At 52.9% G+C, this 23,495-nt stretch overlaps 2 protein-coding genes across 2 annotated transcripts in view; both read right to left on the reverse strand.

The window, feature by feature from the left end:
* Nucleotides 1–40: 40 nt before the first annotated feature.
* On the reverse strand, nt 41–7,344 carry ANKRD2 (ankyrin repeat domain 2). The gene is made up of 8 exons (XM_008702795.2): nt 5,657–7,344; nt 4,481–4,639; nt 4,266–4,373; nt 2,739–2,837; nt 2,312–2,410; nt 1,368–1,466; nt 1,164–1,262; nt 41–363 (listed from the first exon to the last, which is right to left on the reverse strand). The coding sequence occupies exons 1-8, from the start codon at nt 5,723–5,725 to the stop codon at nt 190–192; spliced, it is 906 nt and encodes a 301-aa protein (XP_008701017.2). The 5' UTR covers nt 5,726–7,344; the 3' UTR covers nt 41–189.
* A 3,682-nt stretch (nt 7,345–11,026) lies between these two features.
* UBTD1 (ubiquitin domain containing 1) overlaps nt 11,027–23,495 on the reverse strand; it is a 52,258-nt gene continuing 39,789 nt past the window's right edge. Inside the window, exons 2-3 of the mRNA XM_040623825.1 lie at nt 12,917–13,144; nt 11,027–11,569 (exon numbers count right to left, since the gene is read on the reverse strand). Of these exons, the coding sequence (XP_040479759.1) occupies nt 11,184–11,569; nt 12,917–13,144 (614 nt within the window). The 3' untranslated portion in view covers nt 11,027–11,183. The remainder of the gene's footprint in view (nt 11,570–12,916; nt 13,145–23,495) is intronic.

The raw sequence follows: 23,495 nt of genomic DNA on the forward strand, positions 1-23,495 counted from the left end.
TAAACATTTCAGACACAAATAGAAACAAACATCACCAATAGCAAAAACGACTTTTTTATTGCGGTAGCTTGTGGGCGTCCCGGATTGTATGCAGAGGAATGATGGGGTCGCCAGCCCTCGGGGCCGTTCTTATGACCCTCTGGCTGCACGCAGGGGACAGCCGGGTGCCCAGCTGGCCTGGCCGGGTGTTTACTGGGCTGGCACCAGCTGGGGGGGCTCCTGCCGACTCTCGGCAGGACCCTCCAGCCCGTTCTGCTCTGACCCTGGCTCCGGCTCTGACCCTGGCTCCGGCTCCCGGTGCTCCAGAGCCTGCCGGGTGTCAGCTTGCCACAGCTGCACCAGGTCCGTGGGGGTCTTTCCTGCCTGGGGGCACCAAGAGGAGATCTGGTCACTGTTCAGAAGTTTGTACCAGAAGGTTCCCTCATCTATATACCAGGGGTTCCAACCAGGAGCAACTGGCAACATTTAGAATGTTTGTGGTTGTCACAATCAGGGGAGTGGGAACTACTGACATTTGGTGGATAGAGGCCAGGGATGGTACTTAAACATCCTATAATGTACAGGACAGTTTCCTCACAACAAACAATTATCCAGCCCAAAATGTCAATAATATCCTGGTTGAGAAACCTCCACCCACCGCCTTCCCATATCTTCCTGACTTTCCCATTATCCCCTTACTCTTTCTTGAGTCAGGGGGACCCTCCCATTCTCCTCTCTTTCATGATTGCTCAGGGCCCCAAAGAAGAGCTTGGACTAGGGCACGTAGGACCCTGAGGGAACTCTAGGCCCACACAGCGTGCTAGGGGTGGTCATGCCAACCAAGGCTTAGGTTCCTTCCAGCTGTGTTCCTCCATGATTTTGGCCTTCCCTGGGCCTGGACATGAGGACCCTCTTTGATCTATTTGGGGGCCTTTGGGAAGTCCTCTTACTGTCTTTTCTGGCCGTTTCTCTGTACTTGCACTCTGGACAGAGATAAGCATAGCGAGAGCTGGGAAGGTGGGTGGGCCCCAAATTCCCAGGGGTCCCAGAGAGCCCCTCCACTGTGAGTGTGCTCTGAGGGCAGGCTGAGGCTCGCTTACTTCTGTATTTCCTCTGAGTGCCTAGCACAGAGCCTGGGTGAGTGGTGCACACTAATTACTGAATCAGGGAAGCAGCGAACTTACTAGGTTCTTGGTCATCATGTCAGCCCCGTGCAGGAGCAGCAGTTTGATGATTTTGTAGCGGTTGAGCCTCACGGCGTCGTGCAGGGCACTGTCCCCTTCCTAGAGCCAATGTGACACTCAGTATGGCCCACGGGGACATGTGGGAGCCCTCAGGTTTCCTGCACCCCCAGATGTGGCTGAGCAGAAGGGAAGCTGGACACTCACTCTGTCTTTGGCATTGATGTCCAGGCCCAGGGAAAGAAAGTGCTGCACAATCTCCACACGCCCCGTCCGGACTGCCACATGCAGGGGGGTACTCAGCAGCTGCGTGGGAAGGAAGCAGGAACTGCTGGCGGAAGGGGCCTGGACTGTGGTGCCTCTGGGAGGGAGGCTGTCCTAACTCCAGCCTAATCCCTTCCCCAAGTCCTAGTGCCAAGGCCTGAGCCCTGCAAGGACTGGGAATGCTTCCATTTCCACCATCCTGTCCAGTGGTCTACCGCTGGAGCATTAGATGCCTCGTCTTCTGGGAGGCCTTCTGTGGTTCCCCTCTCCTCCAGCTGTGAGCAGCTATTCACTCCTCTGCCCTTCTTTTAATAGTTATAACAGACGCCATTTACTGAGACGTAACTCTGTGGCAGGCATGGCAAAAGCTTATAAAACATCAGCCTTATGCTGAAAACATAATTTACATACATTTCCCCATCTAATTATATAAGAATTCTGTAAGACATGTGACAGGTAAACCACAAAGGCGCAGAGGCTGTCACTAGTTCAAGGTTACACACAAAGGAATGAATGAATAGAAAAATGGTGGATGAATAAACAAGCAAACAGATGAATAAATGAATGGATGGATGGATGGATGGACAGGTAGATAAAGGATGATGAAGGATGACATGGATGAACAAATCCCGCATCATTTGGGTGATCCCAAAGCCCTCTAAGTAGTGAATTTCTTCTCTTCCCCTTTCCTCTGTCCTTCCTGCTCCCATCCCCAGATGGTGGTCCCCAAGGACCTATAGGTGATGGCAAAGACCCCTCCTTGGGCTCTGCAACCCCTCTAGAAACCAGACCAGCTCACCATCTTCCTGCTTCCTGGGCTTTTCTGTTCTCTGCCCCTTGCCCTCCCTCCCCTGCCACCCTAATACCTGTGAACATTATTGCCTCACCTTGTCCCTAATGTTGGTGTCTGCTCCTCGGCTTTGCAGGAGTTTTACCACCTCCAAGTGGCCCCCGCGGCAGGCCCAATGCATGGCTGTGCAGTCCAGCTAGAAGGGAAAGATGGGGCTGTAGGGGAGAAAGTGCCCTGGGGAAAGGACCCCAGCCAAGGGGGCAGGAGGAATTGAGGGAAAGGGGACAGGGAAGAGGCAGGGGCACGCCTGTGTCTGGGCAATGGACCGAGCAGAGCAGGAGAACCCTCAGGTCCAAGCCACGTTTACGAAGGATGGCCCCAGGCCATACAACCCACTGGAGGTGGGGCCTGGCCCCAGAGGAAGCCTGTTTGTCTCCCAGGTTGGCACAGGTCTGTAGGGAGAGGGGGTCCACTGGTGCTGGGCCCACCTCCTACCTCCCACCCAGTAGGTGTCTCTTGCTCACCCGATCCTGGAAGTCCACAGTGGCCCCACGCTCCAGAAGCTTCTCCAGGATCTCCATGTGACCTTCCAGGGAAGCTCGATGAAGTGCTGTCCGGCGGAACTGTCCCCAGAGAGACTATCAGGGCCTGATCTCTGGCCTCAGGCTGAGACCAGGCCTTACCCCATTTCAGTTCTAACCCCTGTGCTGGGTCCCCATAGCTTCCATGTTCTGGCAGCAACTTCATGTTCTATCCAGACCAGCCTTGGAGCCCTCTTATGCCCTGGGAACTCTGACCTTATTACTGTCCCCCACCCCCAAGCACCTCAAGCTAGGCCTTGACATGGGCCATTCCCTCTGCTGGGAATGCCCGTTTTGCCCTCACTTCCTATGAGCGCTTGATGAATTCTTGCTCCTCCTTCAAGAGGCAGGGCAGCTCAAGTGCCATTATCTTGAAACCTCTAGGCCAGAGCTGCCCCCAGGGGACCCAGAGAACCTTTCACAGTGAGAGGATGGAAGGCAGGCCAAATCTTACTAGACTCTGTTTCCTCTGAGTGCCTAGCCCAGGGCCATGACGGATTCAAGGAAGGAATGAACTTTAGCATTTTGCTTTGGTCTCTTGAAACACTTAGGCCATGAGGTCAAGATCTGGTTATGTGCCAGTCTCCCTCTACTCTCCACTCTGGTCTTTCCTTTTTCGTACTCCCAGCACATGGCACAGTGCTCAGAGGCGGGAGGTGTTTGGATATACCAAGAGGATTGAGACTCCCGAGTCTCAGGAATGGAAAGGCCATGTAGTCTAAGCCCACAGTGATGCAGGCTGAAGAGGGTGACCATTAAATTGCTTAATCCCGGGAGATGAGTGTGAAAGAGTGCTCTGCTAACATGAAAGAGGCACTTTCAGGGGAAACAGGAAAGTATGAAGGGTGATGGAAACGTTTTGAAAATCGTGGTGATGGTTGCACAGCATGGTAAATACAATTAATGCCACTGAACCGTACACTTAAAATGACTGAAGTTGCGTATTTCCTGTTATATGTATTTTCCCACAATACAATAAGTTTCAAAAGGAAGTGTATTATTATACAATGCAACACAAAACAGTATCATATCCTAGCATGTGCTTTATAGTTTTTTCCTTCATTCAGTAAATACTAATCGAGGCATTAATATTCCGTTTGATCCCTGTGACATGCTCTGAGGGAAGCAGGCCATTTTACAGAGGAAGAAACTGAGGTGCGGAGCTAGCCAAAGGTCACACAGCTAGGGAGTGATAGAGATGGGATTTGAGCCCCAAATTCTTGGTTTGGCAGTTCCAGTCCTTTTTCTTCCCTAGAAGACCACATGACATTTGTTATGTGGAGGTAGTTCAAGTTGAAAAGGGCCTAAGGACTTAGATAAATTCCTGCGCAGGCAAGGGGGCATCCCAAATCTTCTGAGCCCCCCCACCAAAGGACACCCAATGTCTGTTCTCAAACAGGCTCACAAGTGGGCGGAGTGGGAGTGGCAACTCTGAAAGGGAGGCAGGGGCAGGTGCGGGCAGAACATCACCTGATCACAGGTGTCCGGGGAACCCCCATCGGCCAGGAACTTCTCAATGACCTTCATTTTCCCCTCCACTGCCGCTTTCAGGAATGTCTCCTCTTCCACAGGGCCAGTCTGGAAGGCAGGAATCCAGTCATGATGGGCTGCCCTGCAGTGACCAGAGGCCCTCGTGGGCTCCCCCCGCCCCCTGCCAACACAGGGGTCCTCCCCAAGATCCTTACGATCTCCTCGGGCTCTGGAGGTGGCTCCTGGGAGGCCGCCAGTGCTTCCCGCTTCTTCTGCTTGCGTTTTTTCCTAAGCTCGATGAGGTTCTGGATCCCACCCACATCGATGATCTCCCGCCGAAGATCTAGGGATGTCTTGCGCACACGCTCTTGGCCCTGCATAGAGGTGGCTTGTCAAACGCCGTGCTGGGGCCTTGGGGCCCCTGAGCTGAGCTGGGGGAGGAGGATAGGGAGAACTTCTCAGGAGAGACAGAATCCAGGTCTAGCTCTCCTGCCCAGGACTAGGAGAAGCAGATGAGACCGGGACACAGATGGCTCCGATCAGGGGACAAGGGGAGACTTGAGGGGACTGCATGGAAGCTGCCAGCTTTGAGCCTTCATGTAGGTGAAAGGTAGGAGGAGGGAATCTCAGAGGTAACCCTTAGCCCAGGCCCTCAGAATGGAATCTGAATCCTCAGCTTTCCATGTAATTTCATTTGTGTGTGTGAGAGATCCTAAAAGGAATACAGAAACAGGGGTGCCTGGGTGGCTCAGTCCGTGAAGCGTCTGCCTTCAGCTCAGGTCATGATCTCGGGGTCCTGGGATTGAGCCCTGAATCAGGCTCCCTGCTCAGTGGGGAGTCTGCTTCTCCCTCTCCCTCTGCCCCTCCCCTCCGCTCGTGCTCTCTCTCTCTAAAATAAATAAATTTTTAAAACATGTAATACAGAAACATAAAAGGTATGAAGAGAAAGCCCTTCTCTCCCAGAGGTTGCTTCTATTACAGCTTGGGTGATGCCCTTCAGGCAAGCGTCCCGTGGGATCATCCTCCACAGCAGTGCTGTGGAAACTCTGGTTTCCTCTTAGCCGCACGGAGGTATCGCCTATCAGCACGCGCAACCTGCCCCTTAACACGGGCGTGGCGCTCTGCTGTATTGCTACCCCATCAGCTGGGGCTTCCAAAATGAGTCAGTCCCCTGGGAACTTGTACACATGCAGATTCCAGATTCTGACTCAGCAGGTCTGGGGGTGGGGCCGAGATTCTGCATTGCTAGAATGTTCCGGGGTGGCGGGGGTGGGGGGTGGGGGGGTCGGGGGAGTGCTGAGATACTGGTTCAAATACCTCACTAGGGGGAGCAAAGCCATAACTGCCTGTCCTGTGCCCTGAGCCGGAGGTTGGGTTCTCCTCACACTTACCTTCACCTTCTGTAAGGCGGGACTCTGAGCCCCATGGTGCTTCTCATCCTCCAACACCAGCATGTCCATGGGCAGCTTCTGCTGGGCGGTTCCTCGGAGTTTCTGGTGAGCCAAGGAGAGGACGTGCTCCACGACCTGCCCACAGCACCCAGGGAGGCAGGTAGCCCCTCCCCAACCCACTCCAAGGAAACTCCAAGCACCTCCTACTGTGTGACCTCGGAGTCCTTCTGAGCCCCACTCCTGACTGGTCCTGGAGAGCCCCAGGCCAGAGCCAAGCTCCGCATAGTTCCCTAACTCAGCCCTACCCCCACCTCAGCTCAAACACCTGTCCGCTGACGGGCGTGTGTCCTCAGCAAGACAAATTTAAGGGCTACTGGAATGAGTTTTCATGAAATTAAATATATTCACTTTAAAAGCACCGAGATGGTGGTGATGGTGATGGTGATTTCTTTGTTGCCATTAAAAATTCAAATTGATGAAATGATTGTAGTAAGAGTTGATAGTTATTTTTTAAATAGATTTATGTGTCAATACAAAAATTTGACAATTCTCAGATACCAACTTTTTTTCTCAGATTTTACTGCTCCATGCAATCCTGGAGCTGGAAACATGTTGTCAGGGAATCTGAGGGATGGGGCCACAGCTACCTGCCTTCCGTTTGAAGGGACTTGGCACTCCCTGTATTCTCCTTGTAATTATATGGGTGAAACGCCTTCCAAGTCTCCTCTCCATTGGTAGTTTTGACTGGCCTGGACTGCTTCTCATGGCTTCTTCCTCTGTTTTAAAGGAAGCCACTTTTTTTTCGAAGTGCTGGCACCCCATCTCTGTGTGCCAGGAACCTTCACCCCGGGTTGAGGGTGCAGAGTCCAGATGGCGGCTGGGGAGGAATGGCCACCCTTACAGAGCTCTCAGCTGCCTTTTGCCTTTCCCTCTGAGCTCTGGTGCTATACAGCTCCAGGGCTACTTTGAGGGCTGATTTCCCAGGTCTTCACTTGGCAGGTCCTGGTGCTCATGTTGGGCTTTCATGGTTTGAGGTATCCCCAGTGTTGGCCTCACCTGAAACACTGCATCTTCCAGGAACAAGGGATGACCTTGGGCTGCAGCTACTACCGCATGTGGGACCCTGGCTGGGTTCCTCCTAGAGCACCCAGAGGGTGGGCTTGGGTCGTAATCATCTTGGTAACACTAGCACCTATGACAGGGCCTAGCATATAACAGGTGCTCAGTGAATGTTGGAGAATAAATGAATGGATGAGTGAATGGATCACGACAGGGGGGCTCAGCATCTCTGTCCACCCCTAAGTCCTCAGTGATGACCTGACCTAGTATGCTCCCACGACAGAGCCCCAGCCCGGAGCTTCCGGGCTCTCTTTGCCTCCCACAACAGGCTGGACAGAGGCTACCCTCTGAGAACCTTGCTGGGCTGGCACCTGCTGGGAACAGCTAGAGACTCTTGTGCTCACCCATGCCTTACCCAGACTGTCTAGTCCTTTGCTTCAGATTTGTCTTTGGGGGCTGACATACAATAAGTACTCAGTGTTTATTGCATTGGGTGCTAGTTGGTGAAACACAACAAAACAAACTCCCACCTTACTTTGCAGATCGTTGTACAGATTAAATGAAAGAATGCCTGTACAGTGCTTAGCACAGTGCCAGGCACGTAGGAGGCACTCGGTGGGAAGGCTGGCTCTCTGGGCACCCAGTGTCCCGACAGCCCCGCTGCTATATTTGTTGGGTGAATGAATGGATGAGGACTGCTCCGTGTCCCCTTGCTGAAGGCGTGTGTGTCCAGCGGCAGCACTCCAGCAGTGGCACAGCAGCATGACTCACCTACCTGGCCCCAGGGGAGGAGTGCCCCAGCCTGGACTCAGTGGGTTCAGCCCAAGCTCTTCCCCCACAAACCTGCCCCCCCCCCACTGCGTCTAGTCCTCATCTCTTCTGCTGGTCCTTCCCGCTTCCTCACCCCCATTCAGTCACCCTTTTTTTGAATGGAGCCTACCTCCAAACTGATTTATCTCCTCCCTCCCATTCCTGTTAGGGCCAGTCTTTCCCCTCCAGTGTGTCCTTCTCAGGCTGTCAGAGCTGCCTTCCTAAAATAGGTCAGATGGCACCACTCGCCCTCACTCAGCAACACTTAGTGGCTCCCCACTGCCCAAAGAATGTCTTTCCCATGGCCCTCGCTGGTTTGTGCCCAGCTCTAGCCCCTACCTACTATCAGACTTTCTCACAACAGTCCCACCATCACTCGCCCAAACTTTAGTGCCTGTCTTTTCCTTAGCCTGGAATTCCCTCCCTTCCTGATCTCTTCCCACGAGCCTTGAAGGCCCCACTCAAATGCTCTCCCATTCCCAAGAGTCCTTGAGCACCCACAGTCAGAGCAACTCACCTACCTTTTGTGCCCCTTCCCTGCTGACTTAACAGCTCTATTTCACCATTGCTTCACTCTGCCTGTTTCTCTGTGGATGCGCGCCTGACGGATGCTGGCTACAATGACTGTAGGGCTGGTAAGGAGGAGGTAGGGGCTGGCCCTACTGGCACTTGGCAGAGCCGACACTAAGTCAAATATTAGTTTAAATAGAATGAAGAGTAGACAAGCCTGCACCTTCCCCCCACACTTCTTTACTCCTGAGAAAATGCAACTGCCCACAGCTGCATGCTCCAAAGACCTCCCAGGCGTCGCTGGTAGTCCTGGGAAAACACATGCTTTCTTTCCCAGCACCCCTTCCTCGCTCTGCTCTCAGTCTTTATTCTTCTTCAGGGACCAAATGCTGGAGTTTCTCCCATCTCAGCCTGCCAGCCAGCAGCTGGGAGATCTCAGGGCCTCACACTCCCACATTCTCAGGCAGTACCCCAGCTGTCCTCTGCGCAGCCTGGCCCGCGTCCTCGAGGTCCAGGTGGGTGGCAGGACCTCAGGAGCCCAGTCCGGGCTATATCCACTTGCCTATCCCACTGTGTCTCAGTTCTTGGGGGATGAAGCCTCAGTCTCCCACTGCCAGCAACCCCCTCCACCAGGAACACCCTGGAGCTGGAATGAAGCCATTGGGTCCCTGGGGACACCTGTCCTCCTTCCCACTACAGATGTGGCAGCCAGGCTCTTACCTCCCTTGGCAGTAGAGCTGGATCTCCTTAGAATCCCCTTGGGTCCCCACACTCGTGCCCATACCTCATTCTCTTCTTCCTGCGCCAGCCGCTCCTCGATAAGCGCCGTGGCCCTCTGCACCGCCTCAGAGCCCTCCATGGTGCCGTCTATAGCCAGCCTCTGCAGGCCACAGGGCCTTGGGGGCTTTATAAGCCAGAGCACCCACCCCCACCCCGCCGGACGCCTTTGCCATGAGCTCACCGGCCCAATTCTCCACCTGCCTCCCCCACCTGTCACCTTCACCCTAGGCAGCCCCAGGGAGCTGGGGGAAGCAGGGACAGTTTGTCCCCCCACCTCCTGGCCTATCAGAGCTGAAGGGCCCAGCGCCCCCAGAACAGGGCTGCAGGAAGGAGCCTGCCTAGCCTCCGTCCTAAGTGCTTGGGTCCAGCTGGGCCTTAGCCAAGGCGGCTGGGCCGCGCAAAGGACCCACTGGCTGCCCCTAACCCTGTTGACAGTGCCACCTGCTGGACGCCTGGAAACTGCCCAACCAGTGCCAATGAGGGGAACTGAAAGCCAACTGTGGGGACCCAATAGAGGCCTGTGTCTCCAGCTGTCCTGTGAACAGGCCCTGCTTGCTCTGCAGTGGGGCAGACTCTGCTGGGTCTGGGCTGGAGTGTCAAGGTGGTGGGCAGGATTAAGAGCAGGTGCCTCCCTCTTTGCCCACAGCTCGTGCAGGCCTTTGCCTCTCCAGGGTCCCACAGCGCCCCCTAGTGAGGCGTCGCTGTATGTGGCTGCATGTCCATTAACCTTGGACAAACCTTGACCATCTGTCTGTCTCACGAGGCTCTGCAAAATTTAAAAGATCTTGCTTCAAGAAGGGTGTCAGGAAGCCACCTTAACAGGGCCAGAGTGCAGTGCCGACTGAGCCCGGGTGGCGACCAGCTCTTGATCATCCTTTCCTCCTGGTTTCCTTGTCAGGCCACCCTGACCAGGGTCTGGCTATGCTCGCTGAGAAGGAAAACACTCTCAATGGAGAAGAAGCAGAGCTGAACTTGCTCAGCTCCCCACCTGGAACGGTGGGCGCGAGCCCTGGGTCGTCATGACTCAGGTTTAACCTACCAGTGAGCACAGACGCCACAGCTCTGCCATTCCTAACGCTCGTGTGGCTGGCCCTTAGCTAACGCACTTTATCGGAGGACCCCCTCGGACGATAGGCACCCCTTCCCCGAAGGAAGGCCAGGCACTGGCTCCTTTTTCTCTCTGGTTCCCTTGCTGGTAAGCTGACACGTGCTCGCAATCTAAATCTGTCTGAGATTTTGCTCTCACATCCCCGAGGGCGCAGCGCAGCCTCTCCAGGATTTGGGCGCATACCTCAGTCCTGAGGGCCCTGCTCAGGGGCTGGAGCACCGGCAAGCACCCTCCCGCCACAGGAGCAGACCAGCAGATTACTCACGCCCCCTTCCTGAGATGCTGCCTCTGCCTTCAAAGCACGTTCACATCTGTTATCCCATTTAATCCTCCCAGCAACTGAGGGAAGAGACAGGGCAAGCGGCATCGTCTCCACAGTAAGGATAAGCAAAGCGGGCTCAGAGGTTAAGTGTTTTTCCTGAGGACCCATGAGAACACAGGGCCTGGAACACGAGGAGTTCGAGGCTCTCTACTCTCTGCTTCGAGCTGCTCCCACAACTAGAACTGGCTCTGGGGCTCCACGGAGCCCCTGGGGAGCCCAAAGTCAAAGCTAGGCAAGAGAGAAAGAAGGAGCAAAAGGCTTTATTGATAAATATGCAGATATGTCTGTACACAGGGACCTGTGGTGGGCCATGACCAGGCTGCAGACCCCCCACCGCTTGGGTTACAGCCGGGAGATGGCCCTGTGCAGACCCCTGCCACAACAGCACAGCCGTCCAGCCACCCGCCCGCTCCATCTCTGCCAATTGTGCTGGGAGGCAGGGAGAGGCAGAGGCCGGCCTCGGGCTCCCTGCCCCTGGGGCTCACGAGCCATCCCCTCCCCTCCAGGGGACTGGCACTGGGCCCAGGGCAGAGTCAGGGAGTGGGGGCAGGGAAGGGGACAGAAGCTGCTTCAGACCCTGAGCAGAAAACCGGAGTGAGCACAGCCGGCGGCACCAGATGACAGATCTGGGCTCCAGGGGCCTCCGGGCTGGCCCTCTGTGGCTCGAACCTGCTGCGGGAGAGAGGCAGGGTGGAATGCCCCCGTTTGCCTTTTCTCTGACAAGGTTGGCAAAGCCTGTGTGTGGCAGCACTGCTTCCTGGGTGCGGGGCACTGGTGGCCCCCCGCTTGCCCAGCAGCCACATGGCAGGAGGCGCCCCTGAAGAAAGTAACAGCACTCAGAGGCAGCAGCAGGGTGGGGGGACCTAGTGCTCAGCCGGGAGACCTCTTAGCCCCGCAGAGGCCTCCGTGGCTTCCCTTCCCAGGGGTCCGCGGGCTCCTCAGTCCTGGGGCGGCGGGGGCTGGTTGATGATGACCTGGATGACAAAATCTTTCTGGATCTTGGTTTCCTGGAGTCGCGTGCGGTCTGTGAGAAGCTTCCCGGAGAAGAACCACCGCTGCCAGGACGGCTCGATGCCTTCCTGGGTGTGCAGTTGCCTCTTCAGCTGCCCCACCGTGTCGGGCAGGCTGGCGCTGAGCCTCACGTCCTTGCCCGTGGAGAGGCGCACCTTCAGGGGGAACTCACGGCGCACACCGGGCGTGGGCTCAGGCGGCTCCAGGCTCTCCTCCTCGGTGTGCTCCAGCAGCAGGTTCACGGGCGGCGACAGGCAGTAGATGGGCAGCTGGTAGCGATTGCCCAGCTCATCATAGCATTCACAGAGGGTGCCTGGGTGAAAAGCGGGTGGTCAGCATCTGTTTGGGGACCCCCACAGTTTCTCTGTTGAAGCCCTGACCCCCAATGTCACTGTAATTTGGAGGCAGGGGCCCATACGAGAGTCATTAAGGTTAAATGAGGTCATCTGGGTGGGGCCCCAATCCAACAGGACTGGTGTCTAAGAAGAGACGTTGGGGCATGCTCTCCCAGTATGTATGTGAGGACACAGCAAGCAGGTGGCCGTCTACAAGCCAAGAAGAGAGCCCTCACCAGAAACCAAATCAGCTCGCACCTAGGTCTTGGGCTTCCCAGCCTCCCGAACTATGAGAAAGAAATTTCTATTGTGTAATAAGCTACCCAGGCTGTGGTATTTTGTCAGAGCAGCCTAAGCGAACTAATGCACCTGTTATGGCCACCCCACAGTCCCCGAACCCACCCTACAGTCAGGTTTCTCTGTGACAGACAGCTGGGAGGAGTTCAAGGTAGAATCAGGAAGATGCGGGCCGGTACTCAGCTCCAGCAGGTACTAGCTTGTTCGACGCTGGCTAACTACGTAACTTTCCATTTGCTCACTCAACAACTCTTTCCTGAGCATATGCACTGGGTGCTGGGGTTACAAGGGTGAATGAGAAAGCTCAGGCCCTACTCTTCATGGCTTATATACCCTGGTGGGCCTCAGTTTCCTTCCCGTACTATGTGTTGCACACAGTAATAGATTTATTGTATCTTGAGCACCTACTAAGTTCCAGGACTGGACTAAAGTCTGTTCTGCATATCTTGCTGAGTCCTAACAATAATCCTATGAGGAGGGTATCCCACTTTACAGTTGTAGGTTCCTGAGACTTTAAAATCAAGAAGCTCCTTGCTCAGGGGTATACTACCAAAATAGAGACATTTGTTAAAACCCAAGTCTGTGACTCTAGAGTTCCACTGTCCCCCTCTACTTTACATGGCCCCACGAGGCTGTTATGAGCTTAAATGAGATACTACAGGAGAAGCTTCTAGCTCAGTGCCTACCACATAATAACACCCAACAGAAGGTTAGTACCTCAGATGTTCTGTGATCCCAAAGTACCCTGAACAACTCTAGCTTGCTCTCATCACACTGCTTTGAGGTTGGTTGGTGCCTTTCTATCCCTTCATTAGACAAGCGGGGACGGTGTCTCATTTTCGTTTGTGTCCCCACTCCTGGTCCATGCTCGGTAAGGGTTGTGTGAATCAACAAGCAAATGGGCACCCTGGCCACCTAGCAACTTGGATAAAAACGCCCAGTGCGAGGCCGGCCTGCGGCTCCCTTCCACCGGAAGCAGCCCGAGGGCCCCCACGGCAGGGGCATAAAGCCCGGCCCTGCCCGCTCACCATGAGGCAGGGTGATGCTGGCGCCGTCCAGGATGGCCTGCGCCAGCTCATGGTCGTTGGCCTCAGCTGCATAGGCGGCGGCCTTGAGGGCGTCCCAGATCTCCTTGCGGCCCTCGAAGGCGGGTGCTGTGTCCCAGAACTCGTCCCGTTTGCTCCGCAGCTGCCCGTCAGTCATGGGGTAGTCACTCTTCCACTTCAGCCGCTCCTTCTTCAGGGGCTCGTTGCGTCCTGGGCGGACGGGAGGGACAGGCTGAGTGCCTCTGAGCCAGGCTGCGGCCTGCTCTCTCTCCCTCCCTCCCCTGCCAGCACCCTCCCACCCCTCCCCCTCCCCAGCCTCGGCTCCCAAGTACTCGCAGTACTCGCAGTACTCGCAGTACTCAGGTCTCAGGGCTTCTCTCCCCCGCAGCGTCAGGGAAGAGTCTGGAAACTGCACACACCCCACCTGGGGACGTAAACTATTGTCAGCAGAGCACACATCGCCTCCTTCTTTGATTATAAAGGGGTACATGCTCAGTCTTCCTCACAACCTGGCAACGATGTCAACGTGTGAGAATAACGGCGGCCGTTTATGGGGCAGGGCGGGCGCTTGACACCCACTGTTCATCTGGTCCACGAAACCCAGCAGATGGGCCAACTGAGACCAGGAGAGCCATCGTTTGCCTGAGGCCACACGAGCACCTGCTTCAGAGAAGCCGTCCTGAGCGCTAGGGCCGTCCTCTCACTGCTGTCTGCGCCGCTGCGGAAGAAACGGCGCCAGAATTCCACACCTCAACCATTTCCTTTCCCCCATTTCTCGCAGTACAGTTGAGCTCATATTATCTTTTTGAAAGACTTCTGTATTTGAGAGTGCGCGCGCGTGCGTGAGCAGGGCTGGGAGGCTGGGGGCCGGAGAGGGAGAGAGAGCCGCAGGCAGACTCCCCGCTGAGCACAAAGCCCAAAGCCGGCCTGCACCTCACCACCCTGACAGCACGACCTGAGCCGAAATCAAGCGTTTTTCACAGATGATGGGACAGGCAGAGAGGTCAAATGACTTGCCTGAGGTCACACAGTAGGTGACAGTGAGGATTCCACCTCAGGTCAGACTGAATCCACAAACGGCCCTCCTGCTGGGCGGCAGAAAACTCTCAAAGTCAGACATTCAATTTAAAGCGCTCCTGAGTTAGCAGAAAGAAATGCAAATCCTCTTTGTGGAAAAACAACTTTAAACTAGGCCTCAAAGAATTCCCAGGATAAAGTTCCAAGGAAAATAAGTGATAAGGTCATAGTTTTTTTGTTTTTTTAGTCACAACATACAAGGAAACAAGGCAATAGGAGCCAGGGCCTGGGAAAACAGCAGACGGAAGAATCAGACTGACAAAGATTTCAGATATGGGATTTATCAGACACAGATTATGAAATACCAAGTTTAAGAAATAAGTGAGTCTTAACAATATGAACAGGGAAAAAGACATTATAGAGAACGACCAAACAGAAACTAAAAGAACCATACAGGACTTCTAGAAATGGAAAATACAATAATCGAAACTTAAAGGGTCCAACATTTTAAATCAGAATTTCCAGAAGGCTACAACAGGAAGAACGGGGATGAAATAATATTCGAAGAGATCATAAAAATGTCCATTTTCTAAATTGTCCGATAAATTTAATGCAATTCCACTAAGATTCCTAACTGGGAAGCTTCCCCCGCCCCCCACCTCCGAGAACTTGAGAAGCTGATTCTAAAGCTTATATAGAACAACAAAGCCACCCCTAGAGCAGAATGAGGTAGGAGAACCTGCACTACCATTACCTACACGAATTATAAAGCTATAGTGAGTACTGGAACAGGGACAGACAAACGGGCCGATGGGACAGAACGGAGAACCCAGACACAGACCCAGCATAGACGGAAATGTGATTAAAAAGAGCAGGAACATTGCAGATGGTGTGTAAGATGGATGTGAAATAACTATATATATATAAATATATATATTTGGTTCCTGATATACACCTCCTAAAACCCTTATGATTTCCTGAGTGATAGGAATAGCTGATACGGAGCTCCTAAATCCCTTGGAATTTCCTGAGTGATACAAGTGTCTTTTGTTCTAATGAAGGGGCTCTTGGTGAGCTCTATGATAAGCTTGGAACTTTCAGCCCTGTCCCCCATTCTCTGGTGAGGGGAGAGGGGCTGTAAATTGAGTTCATAACTGGTTATACCTATGTGATGAAGCCTCCACAAAAATCCCAAAGTATGGGGTTTGGAGAGCTTCCAGGTTGGTAAACATATCCATGTGCTGGAAGGCTGGTGCACCCCAAGTATGGGACAAAAGTCCCTGTGCTCCGGACACTTCCAGACCTCCCCTCATGTATCTTTTCATCTGGCTATTCATTTGTATCCTGTAAAACGTCCTTTGTAATAAATCAGCAGTAGTAAGTAAACTATTTTCCTAGGTTCTGTTGAGCTGCTCTAGCAAATTAATGAACCCAAGGAGAGGGCCATGGGAACCTCTAATCTGTAGCCAAGTTGGACAGAAGTTGTGGGTCACCTCGGGACCCACTACTTTCAGCTGGGGGCAGTCTTGGGGGGGTGAGCCCTTAACATGTGGGGTCTGCATTCACTCCAGGTAGTGTCAGAATTGAACAGAACTGTAGGACACCAGTTGCATCCAGAGAAAATTGGAGAATTGTTTGGTGTGGGAAAAACACCCATCCAACTGGGGTCAGAAGTATACTGTGTGATCAGTAGAGGAGAAACACAAGAGATTTTTCTTTACAACAGACTACTGATAAACGGTGTTAGGGCTATAGGTTCTCCTACATAGGAAAACATGAAATAGAATCCCTACCTCACATCAGCCACAAACATCAAAAGCAGATCAATCAATCAGGGGCTTAAGATTGTGGAAGAGAAAGGATGCGCTGGTGGGACAGATGATTACAGTCTTGTCTGAATGTTTTTTGTGAAAGTTTGGCTTGGAGGTGTTTCTGGTTGGATCAAAGAAATAGCTCTGCTTCATGATTTCTCTGGTCCTTTAGCAAGAACTCTGATCAACCAGGGTTCACAGTCATGCAGTGATACCCTCAAGGACCTTGGGTGGTGTGGGGCTTCTGCCCCTCCACTCGGTGACCTCATTGTCTTTTTAACCTCTTGAACTGATTTCTATAGTTTTCCTGTCTCCTTCCTCTTGACCAGATGTCACTTCTTACTGGTCCCTGTCTACTTGTGGCTCCTATGGGTAGAGGTCAGGCCCAGCTAACGGGTTCTTAATCCCCTGAGGGTTGAGAAGGCTTGTCAGTACTTTCGAAACCGAGAGCATCCGGTTTTAAGAAAGAGGCTTCCTAAAGAAGAAAGAGACTAGGCTTCAGGACATCTGCTGTTCCTGCTCAGATCCCCCCAAACCCCGACCCATCAGATGGGGTTTGGCTCTGTTCCTGACAATTGAGGATACCTGAGGTATACCCGTGTACACATGCCTCTCACTGTCTCCGTAAGATAATAATAGCCCCAAGGTGTCCCCTTTCAAAGTCATCACCTGAAGGATGCTCTGCTCACATATCTGGCTTTCAGAGTCCCCTCCCCTGCATGTGGACAGCAGAATGCTTTCCAACTATTCTAGACCCACCCACAGATGGGACACAAAGCAAGTGCGCGTCTGCATCATTAAGAGCGTCTGCAGTCACCCAGGATACAACGGTGTAAAAATTCCTTATCCTGTATGCTGGTTCTTGCAGACGGAAAGAAGTAGAAAACATCAGAATGGGTGGTGGGAATAGGGAGGGCTGATGTAAGGGAAAGGCAGCAGGAGCCAACAGTTGTCTTCGCAGCTGTCATGACACTTGGGGCCAGCAGGGGGCAGCCACAGCACCTCGGGGCCCCGCGCCGGCTCGCTCCAGCAGTGAGTCAAATACAGCAGGAAAAGACCCAGCAAAATTCTCCGGGGCCAAGGCAAGCGTGTGTAAGAGACATGCCAAAATGTCTGGATCCCTACAGTCTGATGCTTATAATTTAGGCAAAGATACAGACAAAAACCAAAAAGGAAGGTTTTAATCCAAACATAAAAGCAAATTGATGAATATTTTTAATTTCAGTTACTTAAAAAAACCACAATGTTTTATAGTTAGTTGAGTCAAAAACACTGGGCAGTAGAAAGGGTGTGAACACTCTCATATGCTGCACAAATTGGTACAAATTTTCTGGAGGGCATTTGGTGTGGTACCAAAACAGTCAAAAATGTGCATCCTTTTGGCTCAGATATTTGGTTTCCAAGAATGTAGGCTAAGAAAATAACTGCAAGTATGTGGCGAAGGTTCATCTATGAAGCTGTTTAACTCGGCACGGTTTTAAACAGGGAAAGCTAGAAACAAACTCAATGTACGCCGGCAGGAGAAAGGCTAAATAAAATCCGTGCGTCTGTGGCAGCCGCTCTGTAAGCTGACCAATGTGGAGAGCTGTCCACAAAACAGCGAGAAAAGGTTACAGAACAGCAAGTGCTCTGTGCTCCAGCTTCTGTTTCTAAAAAAGTATGTGAAATTACATATATTAAAAAGAATGGAAGGACTTACACCAAAATGGTAACAGTGGTTATAGCCGATTGGCAGTTACTAGTGAAAAAAAAATTTTTTTGCTTATATTTTCCAAGTTTTCTCAACACGCATTTATGACTTCAGCAATAAGAATAATACAACGAGGGGCGTCTGGGTGGCACAGTCCTTAAGCGTCTGCCTTCGGCTTGGGGCGTGATCCCAGGGTCCTGGGATCGAGCCCCACATCAGGCTCCTCCACTGGAAGCCTGCTTCTTCCTCTCCCACTCCCCCTGCTTGTGTTCCCTCTCTCGCAGGCTGTCTCTCTCTCTGTCAAACAAATAAATAAAATCTTTAAAAAAAAAAAAAGAAGAAGAATACAACAAAAGTTGTTAACAAAGAAAAAGCGTACATAAAGTTCCAGAGAGGAGCCACAGAAAAGTGGGGATGAGTTTGGGGACCTGAGTGAGGGGCTCTGGGGGTGGGGTGGTGAGCTGCAAAGCCCAAGGGCCACGGCCTCTAGGATTTCAGTTGCTGGCGGCTCCGGGCAACTCTGTCCAGGGGCAGGGCAGGCACTGCTGGTTTCTGCAGCAGGAGCATCTAGTAGCTTCTACTTGTGTCTCTACCTGTCCTAAATACGCTCCAAGTCAAAGAGAGTAAAACAAATGGTCCTTATCTTTAATGAAGTTGACAGAAGAGAGATTTAAAAAACACAACGAGAGATCATTCCGTAGTCAAGGTCCACACCTGCCTGGAGAATACGAAACGCCCGTGAAAACGGCTGGTTTCTGTGATTATGGTGGGTGGGGACAGCAAGAGAGGTGTGTGACTGAGCGAAGAATGTAGGTTTCTGAGTACAGAGGCAAAGCTAGAGTCTCAAAGCGTTGTCCAACATACCACCTGCGTTAGGGTCTCCTGAGGTGCCAGTTAGAAAGGCAGACTCTGGCGCCCACCTTAGACCCACTGAATCAAAATCATGGGGGCTGGGCTGGGCTATGGACTTGATTCTGACAGAAGAACTCCACTTGTAAACACAGCAAAACAGATGCGGAAATGGCATGCTCGTCCACACCTTAATGTAAGTGAGTTCAATGGATCCCCTCCAAAGTTGCTGCTGAGAGCCGATCTGGAGAGGAAAGAGGGAGAAGAGCAGAAGGGCACAATGTCTGGGTTGGGGGAGGATAATGACGGTGGACGCTGTGGTTTGGTCTCCATAATGAATGGTGTCTGGCGATACCACCCCCAAGGGAGGGCACTGTAAAGAGTGGGAGAGAACACTCAAGGTCCTTTCCAGTTTACCTGGAGCCGGTGTGCGTCTCGGAGCCTTTGTGTATGTGCACACTACTGCCTCCTGCTTCATCCTGCTTAATCCAGAATGACCATGCCAGAGGGGATTCTCAAGAACCTATGGAGGGACAGCAGGCCCCGGCTGCTTCCCTCTGACTGCCCCATGGCCTCACAGCATGCTGGCCTGGGGCAGGTTCTCAACACGTGTCTGCTGAGTTGAAGATGGAGCTGATGAACACCCGGTGGATGGGGTGGGGAGCCCAGTGGAGGAATCACAGCTGAGAGCAGCTGTGGGCAGGCGGGGGGCGCAGGGGAAAGGTCTGCATGAGAGAGAAGCTAGGCAGTCCCTTTGCTTCTTGATATCACACCTCAAGAGGTCCTTATTGTGGCTTTGGGGACTGGTACAACGGAGCCACTGGGAAGTGACACCAAGTCTGAGGCCAGCCAAGGGAACCAGAGATTTCCCAGGACAGTCAGTCCACCCAAGCCAGGAGACGGCCCTATTTATACCTTCAACAATCCCCAAGCTCCATTTCCACACTCGGTTACCAAGCTCCATCCCCAGGCCCCGACTCCAGGGAGGGAGCCGACAGTGTCCTCCTCAGGAGTACTGATGATGTGACAAGTCTGGGCTTGTTCTGGCTGGTGTGAGAGATGAGGATCAGGGCAGAAGGCAGGGACAACAGCCTCCCTGTCCCAACATCTTGGGCTGCAAGGGCCCTTTGGTCAGGATGTAGACTTGACTATCTCCTCTTCCCATCCCATCCTGGTAGTCACAGCTGGGACGCAGGGAGCTGGTGAGATGGGGCTGAGGTATGGCACCTGGTGGAGGGGATAATAGGTCAGAAAGAACAGCGGGCCCCAGAAAAAGGATCAGCCCAGCCGGGGAAGGGTGCAGGCAGGCAGAAGTGGAGCCCAGGTAATCCCTTTAGGAAGCGTGGTATTTATAGTTAGACTTAGCCCAGGATGACCCTCACAGCGGTAACCTTCCAAGGGAAAGTGCTGGCCCAGCTCTGGTAGCTGGGGCCTCCCCAGCGTGGGCCCTTCTTCCCCATTCATTATTCCCTCAGGCCCAGCTCCAGGGTTCAGGGAGGGAAGGGGGTGGAGCCAGTTGCTAAGTGACAAGCCAGGCTTCCTAAACTGTATCACCACCTGGGTCATGCCGGCCCCAGGTGGTCCCCGGCAGGGCTGAAGGAATCGACTCCTCTGGCAGCCCTGTACCAGGCTCTGTGGCAACGTTCGGCCCTGCAGTTCTCTGTGATGATCCTGGTTGTCCCCCCTGAGGCTGGGACCACCCCCAGTTCATCTCTGGGGACCTGGCACGCAGCAGGTCTCAATAACTGTTTGCCCAGTGAGTGAGCGAATGAAGTGAGCAGGCAGTTTAGGAAAAGTGGGGGGAAGCTGGAGAGGGGAGAGGCAAGATCTGAGTTGGGGGAGCAGATGGAACAGTCTGGAAGAAATTCTTTTAAGCAAGAGAATTAGTTAGGAAGAAAGGGGGTGGCAGAGGAGGGAGTCCAGGAGGAACAAACTAGTTCCTGAGGTGCACAGGGAGGAAACCCGCTGGAGGAAGAGGGGCTGGATGTCAGAAACTATGCTCAGTGAGGGCCTGGAACCTTCTTGGCGACTGGAGAGACGAAAGTGCAGCCAAGAAAAATAAACCTGCTCAGAGGCCCCCCGCTTGGGCAGTGGGTGTGGACAAGGGGGCACACATAACTGTGGAGACAGTACGTGCTTTCACTGCCCTTGCACACAATGGACACATTTACTGGGGTGAGCTTAGGGGGAGCAGGGCCCTTATCTACTCTCTGCCTTGTGCCTCCAGCCCAGGGCCCCCCGCCATATGTGGCCAGGGTGAAAGGTGGCATCCCAGGGCCAGGCGCTGACCAACTCTCCCCCTGACCCGAGCTGACTTCCCCAACCATCCCCCTGTCCCATTCCTTAGTGGAAAACTGCGCTGTCTGATCTCAACTACAAAGAGAACCCCCAAATCCTCAGGGTCTACTCTGGGATCTAACCTCCCATAAAACCAACAGCTCCTTTTCTGAGGCTGGCTGGGATTCACAAGTAGAGTTAAACATTGAGTATTTGGAAAATCACCGCACCTCTCCTTGTTTTAGGTTCACATGAATTTAAAACAACAACCCCCCTCTCCCCAGCCAATTCCTTTCTTGTAGTGAATATATTCCTATCTTCCTCATGTACTCATGTTTGTTTTGGGTGCACCAAAGTCCTGGCCTGAATGTGAATAGTTCCACTGCTACCAGCTCTAGAAGGAACCTTGATTACATGTGTTTTCTGGAAACCTAGATTTTAGATAATTATGAGTTAAGAGACATATTCACAAACCTTCTCTCTCCAATGTGGCTACTCACTTACATACGGGCTTCAGATATGAGGGCGGGGGGTGTTGCTTCAGTGACCGACCACCTGTGTGGGCACGGGAGGACAGCCTCACTCACCATTCTAACCTCGGTGTTCCCATCTGTAAAGAGGACATAATCTCCATCTCGTGGGATTGCTGTAAGGATTACAGACACGACTCTGCCCGATGCTTAAACGGCAGTACTATTGTAATTAGCAATCATGCCGAGTCAATAATGCTTGTTACCACCATGCAATTAAGAGAATGAAAGGTTACTACCCTTTTTTCCCCCATCAAGTTGCTGTGATTTTGAAAACTTTGAAAATTCGCTGTCGTGAACTCCTGGTTTCTCCCTCACGGTGCAGGAGGACTGAGGGGTTAAATGAGGTTACGTCTGACAGGGACAAAGAGAGGGCTCAATGTATACCCGTTTCCCTGGGCGGCTGCACAGCAGAGGGTCAGCGCTTTTCCTGGGGCAGAAGAGCAAGGATGGTGGCTAATAAATAAAACAGAAACTCTCCAGAGGTTGCTAGAAAGGTCTCTGGTATCTGGCCAGCTCCCCTGGCTACCTCGGGACTCCAGGGAACAGAGACAGGTCATCTCTGCCACTGTGCTTTCCACAGCTCTGCTGGCAAGGAGGGTCCCCACGGGCTTGGCAGCCAGATGCCTGGAGGCTGAATGGCACAGCCTGACTCCTGACACCGGCAGCTCCCTCTCACTGGGTGTCAAGTGCCACAGGCCCTTTACTGGGACATGCTCCGCTCCATCGGGGCAGGTGCCCCAGGGTGTGGCGGAATCCTGAAGCTAGGAGTGACCTTAAAGTCAGTCAGCCTAGCCCTTTCGTCTTACAGACTCTGAGAGGTGATGTGAACAGTCCCACACCACACAGCTCTTGCCTGTGTGTGTGAGTGTGTGTGTGCGTGCATGTGTGTGCACAGTGGGGGAAGAAGTGGATTCTTCCTATCAAACCACTCCACTGCCAGGAGAAGCGGAATTACAACTAGAATATTAAAATGTCAGGAGTTTGAGAGATGAGAAATATGCCAACGGGAAAGCAGCAAGCCGAAGAACATCGGAGCAAGTGTGGAGGAGTTGGGAGCCTGCCTGACCCTCTAGTTCCCACTAGACAAATGGAATCTAAGGGCCGGGTCCTCCCAGGCCATGGTGGCCTAACTGTGCACCCAGGTCTCCAGAAACAGACTCTAATTTTGCATGGCTGGTTGGGGGCTCAGTGATGGAGACCAACCTCCTGCCCCACACGACACTCCTGCCGGGGGCAGTTCGGCCTCTGTGTGCACTTCTAGTGACGAGGCGCTCGTGGTACCAAGAGGAAGCCTACTGCGTTGTGAGATGGGCCAAAAGGTGAGAAAGTTAATAATCTTACAGTCATCCTTCACTGAGGACTAACTATGTAGCACGCAACAGAACAGAGACACACAGACGTTGAAGGTCCAGAGTTTGGAGTCAGACAAACCATCATAAATTAGCTAAGTGACTCTGGGTAAATGACTTGAGCTTTCTAGTCTCCTCTCCTGGGAAGTAGGGAGTAGTAACATCCTACTTCTTAGAGACACCGGGAGGATTAAAGATGTATACGTACATATTAAATTAACTAACAGAGTCAAGAAGATTATATGGAATGAATCAACGACTGTGACACTTCCGGTGTGGTCTCCCTAGCACCCAGCCCCACCAGGCTCTGGTTTCCTCCACTGAAGACACACACACACCCCAGCACCGTACTTGCTACAGAGCCGGGACTTTATTATGGTCACTGAAATTGTTTTTGCCATTATTAACATTATTCTTTTGACCTGAAATCCGTTGGCTCTGTTCTCTGAAACGACACAGAACAATCACAACCTCTTTCACGGGGCTGATAGTTTCCTCCTCTCCAGACTGAAGATCCCTTTTTCCTCCTCCGTGGTTTCTCTAGGTTCTCTGCCATGATGTTCCCCCTCCCCTCAACCAACCTAACTTACCTACTGGCCCAAGGGAGGTCTGCCCAGTGCCAAGGCCCTCTGGGCTCCTGCTTTCCTCGATCTGAGCAACAACCCCTCTGCCTCCACAGCACACACAGTAAGTTCGCCCAGGACTGTTGAAGCTGGAGCTAGAAAAGACCCCATCATCCTCCCCCTGGTTGTGGCTCTACATTCTCTCAATCCCAGCGTTCACTCACAGGCCAGCTTACCCTGGGAAGCTGGGCCTAAGTTACTGTATGTCTTTTAGGTCTGTGTCTTAAGTGGGGTGAACCTGGAGTTAGAAGACCTGGGTCCTTTTCTATCGTGATCCATGCTGTGTGACCCAGGGCACGGCACTTAACCTCTCTGAGCACCCCTGCCAAATGTGAATGTCTCTCTTCTTGGTGCCTTAGAGAACCACTGAAATGCTCCGGCGAGTTTCTGTGTGAAGTGCTGTGGTCAAGGG

Source organism: Ursus maritimus, unplaced genomic scaffold (assembly GCF_017311325.1).
Source record: "Ursus maritimus isolate PB19 unplaced genomic scaffold, ASM1731132v1 scaffold_7, whole genome shotgun sequence".
Taxonomy (NCBI): domain Eukaryota; kingdom Metazoa; phylum Chordata; class Mammalia; order Carnivora; family Ursidae; genus Ursus; species Ursus maritimus.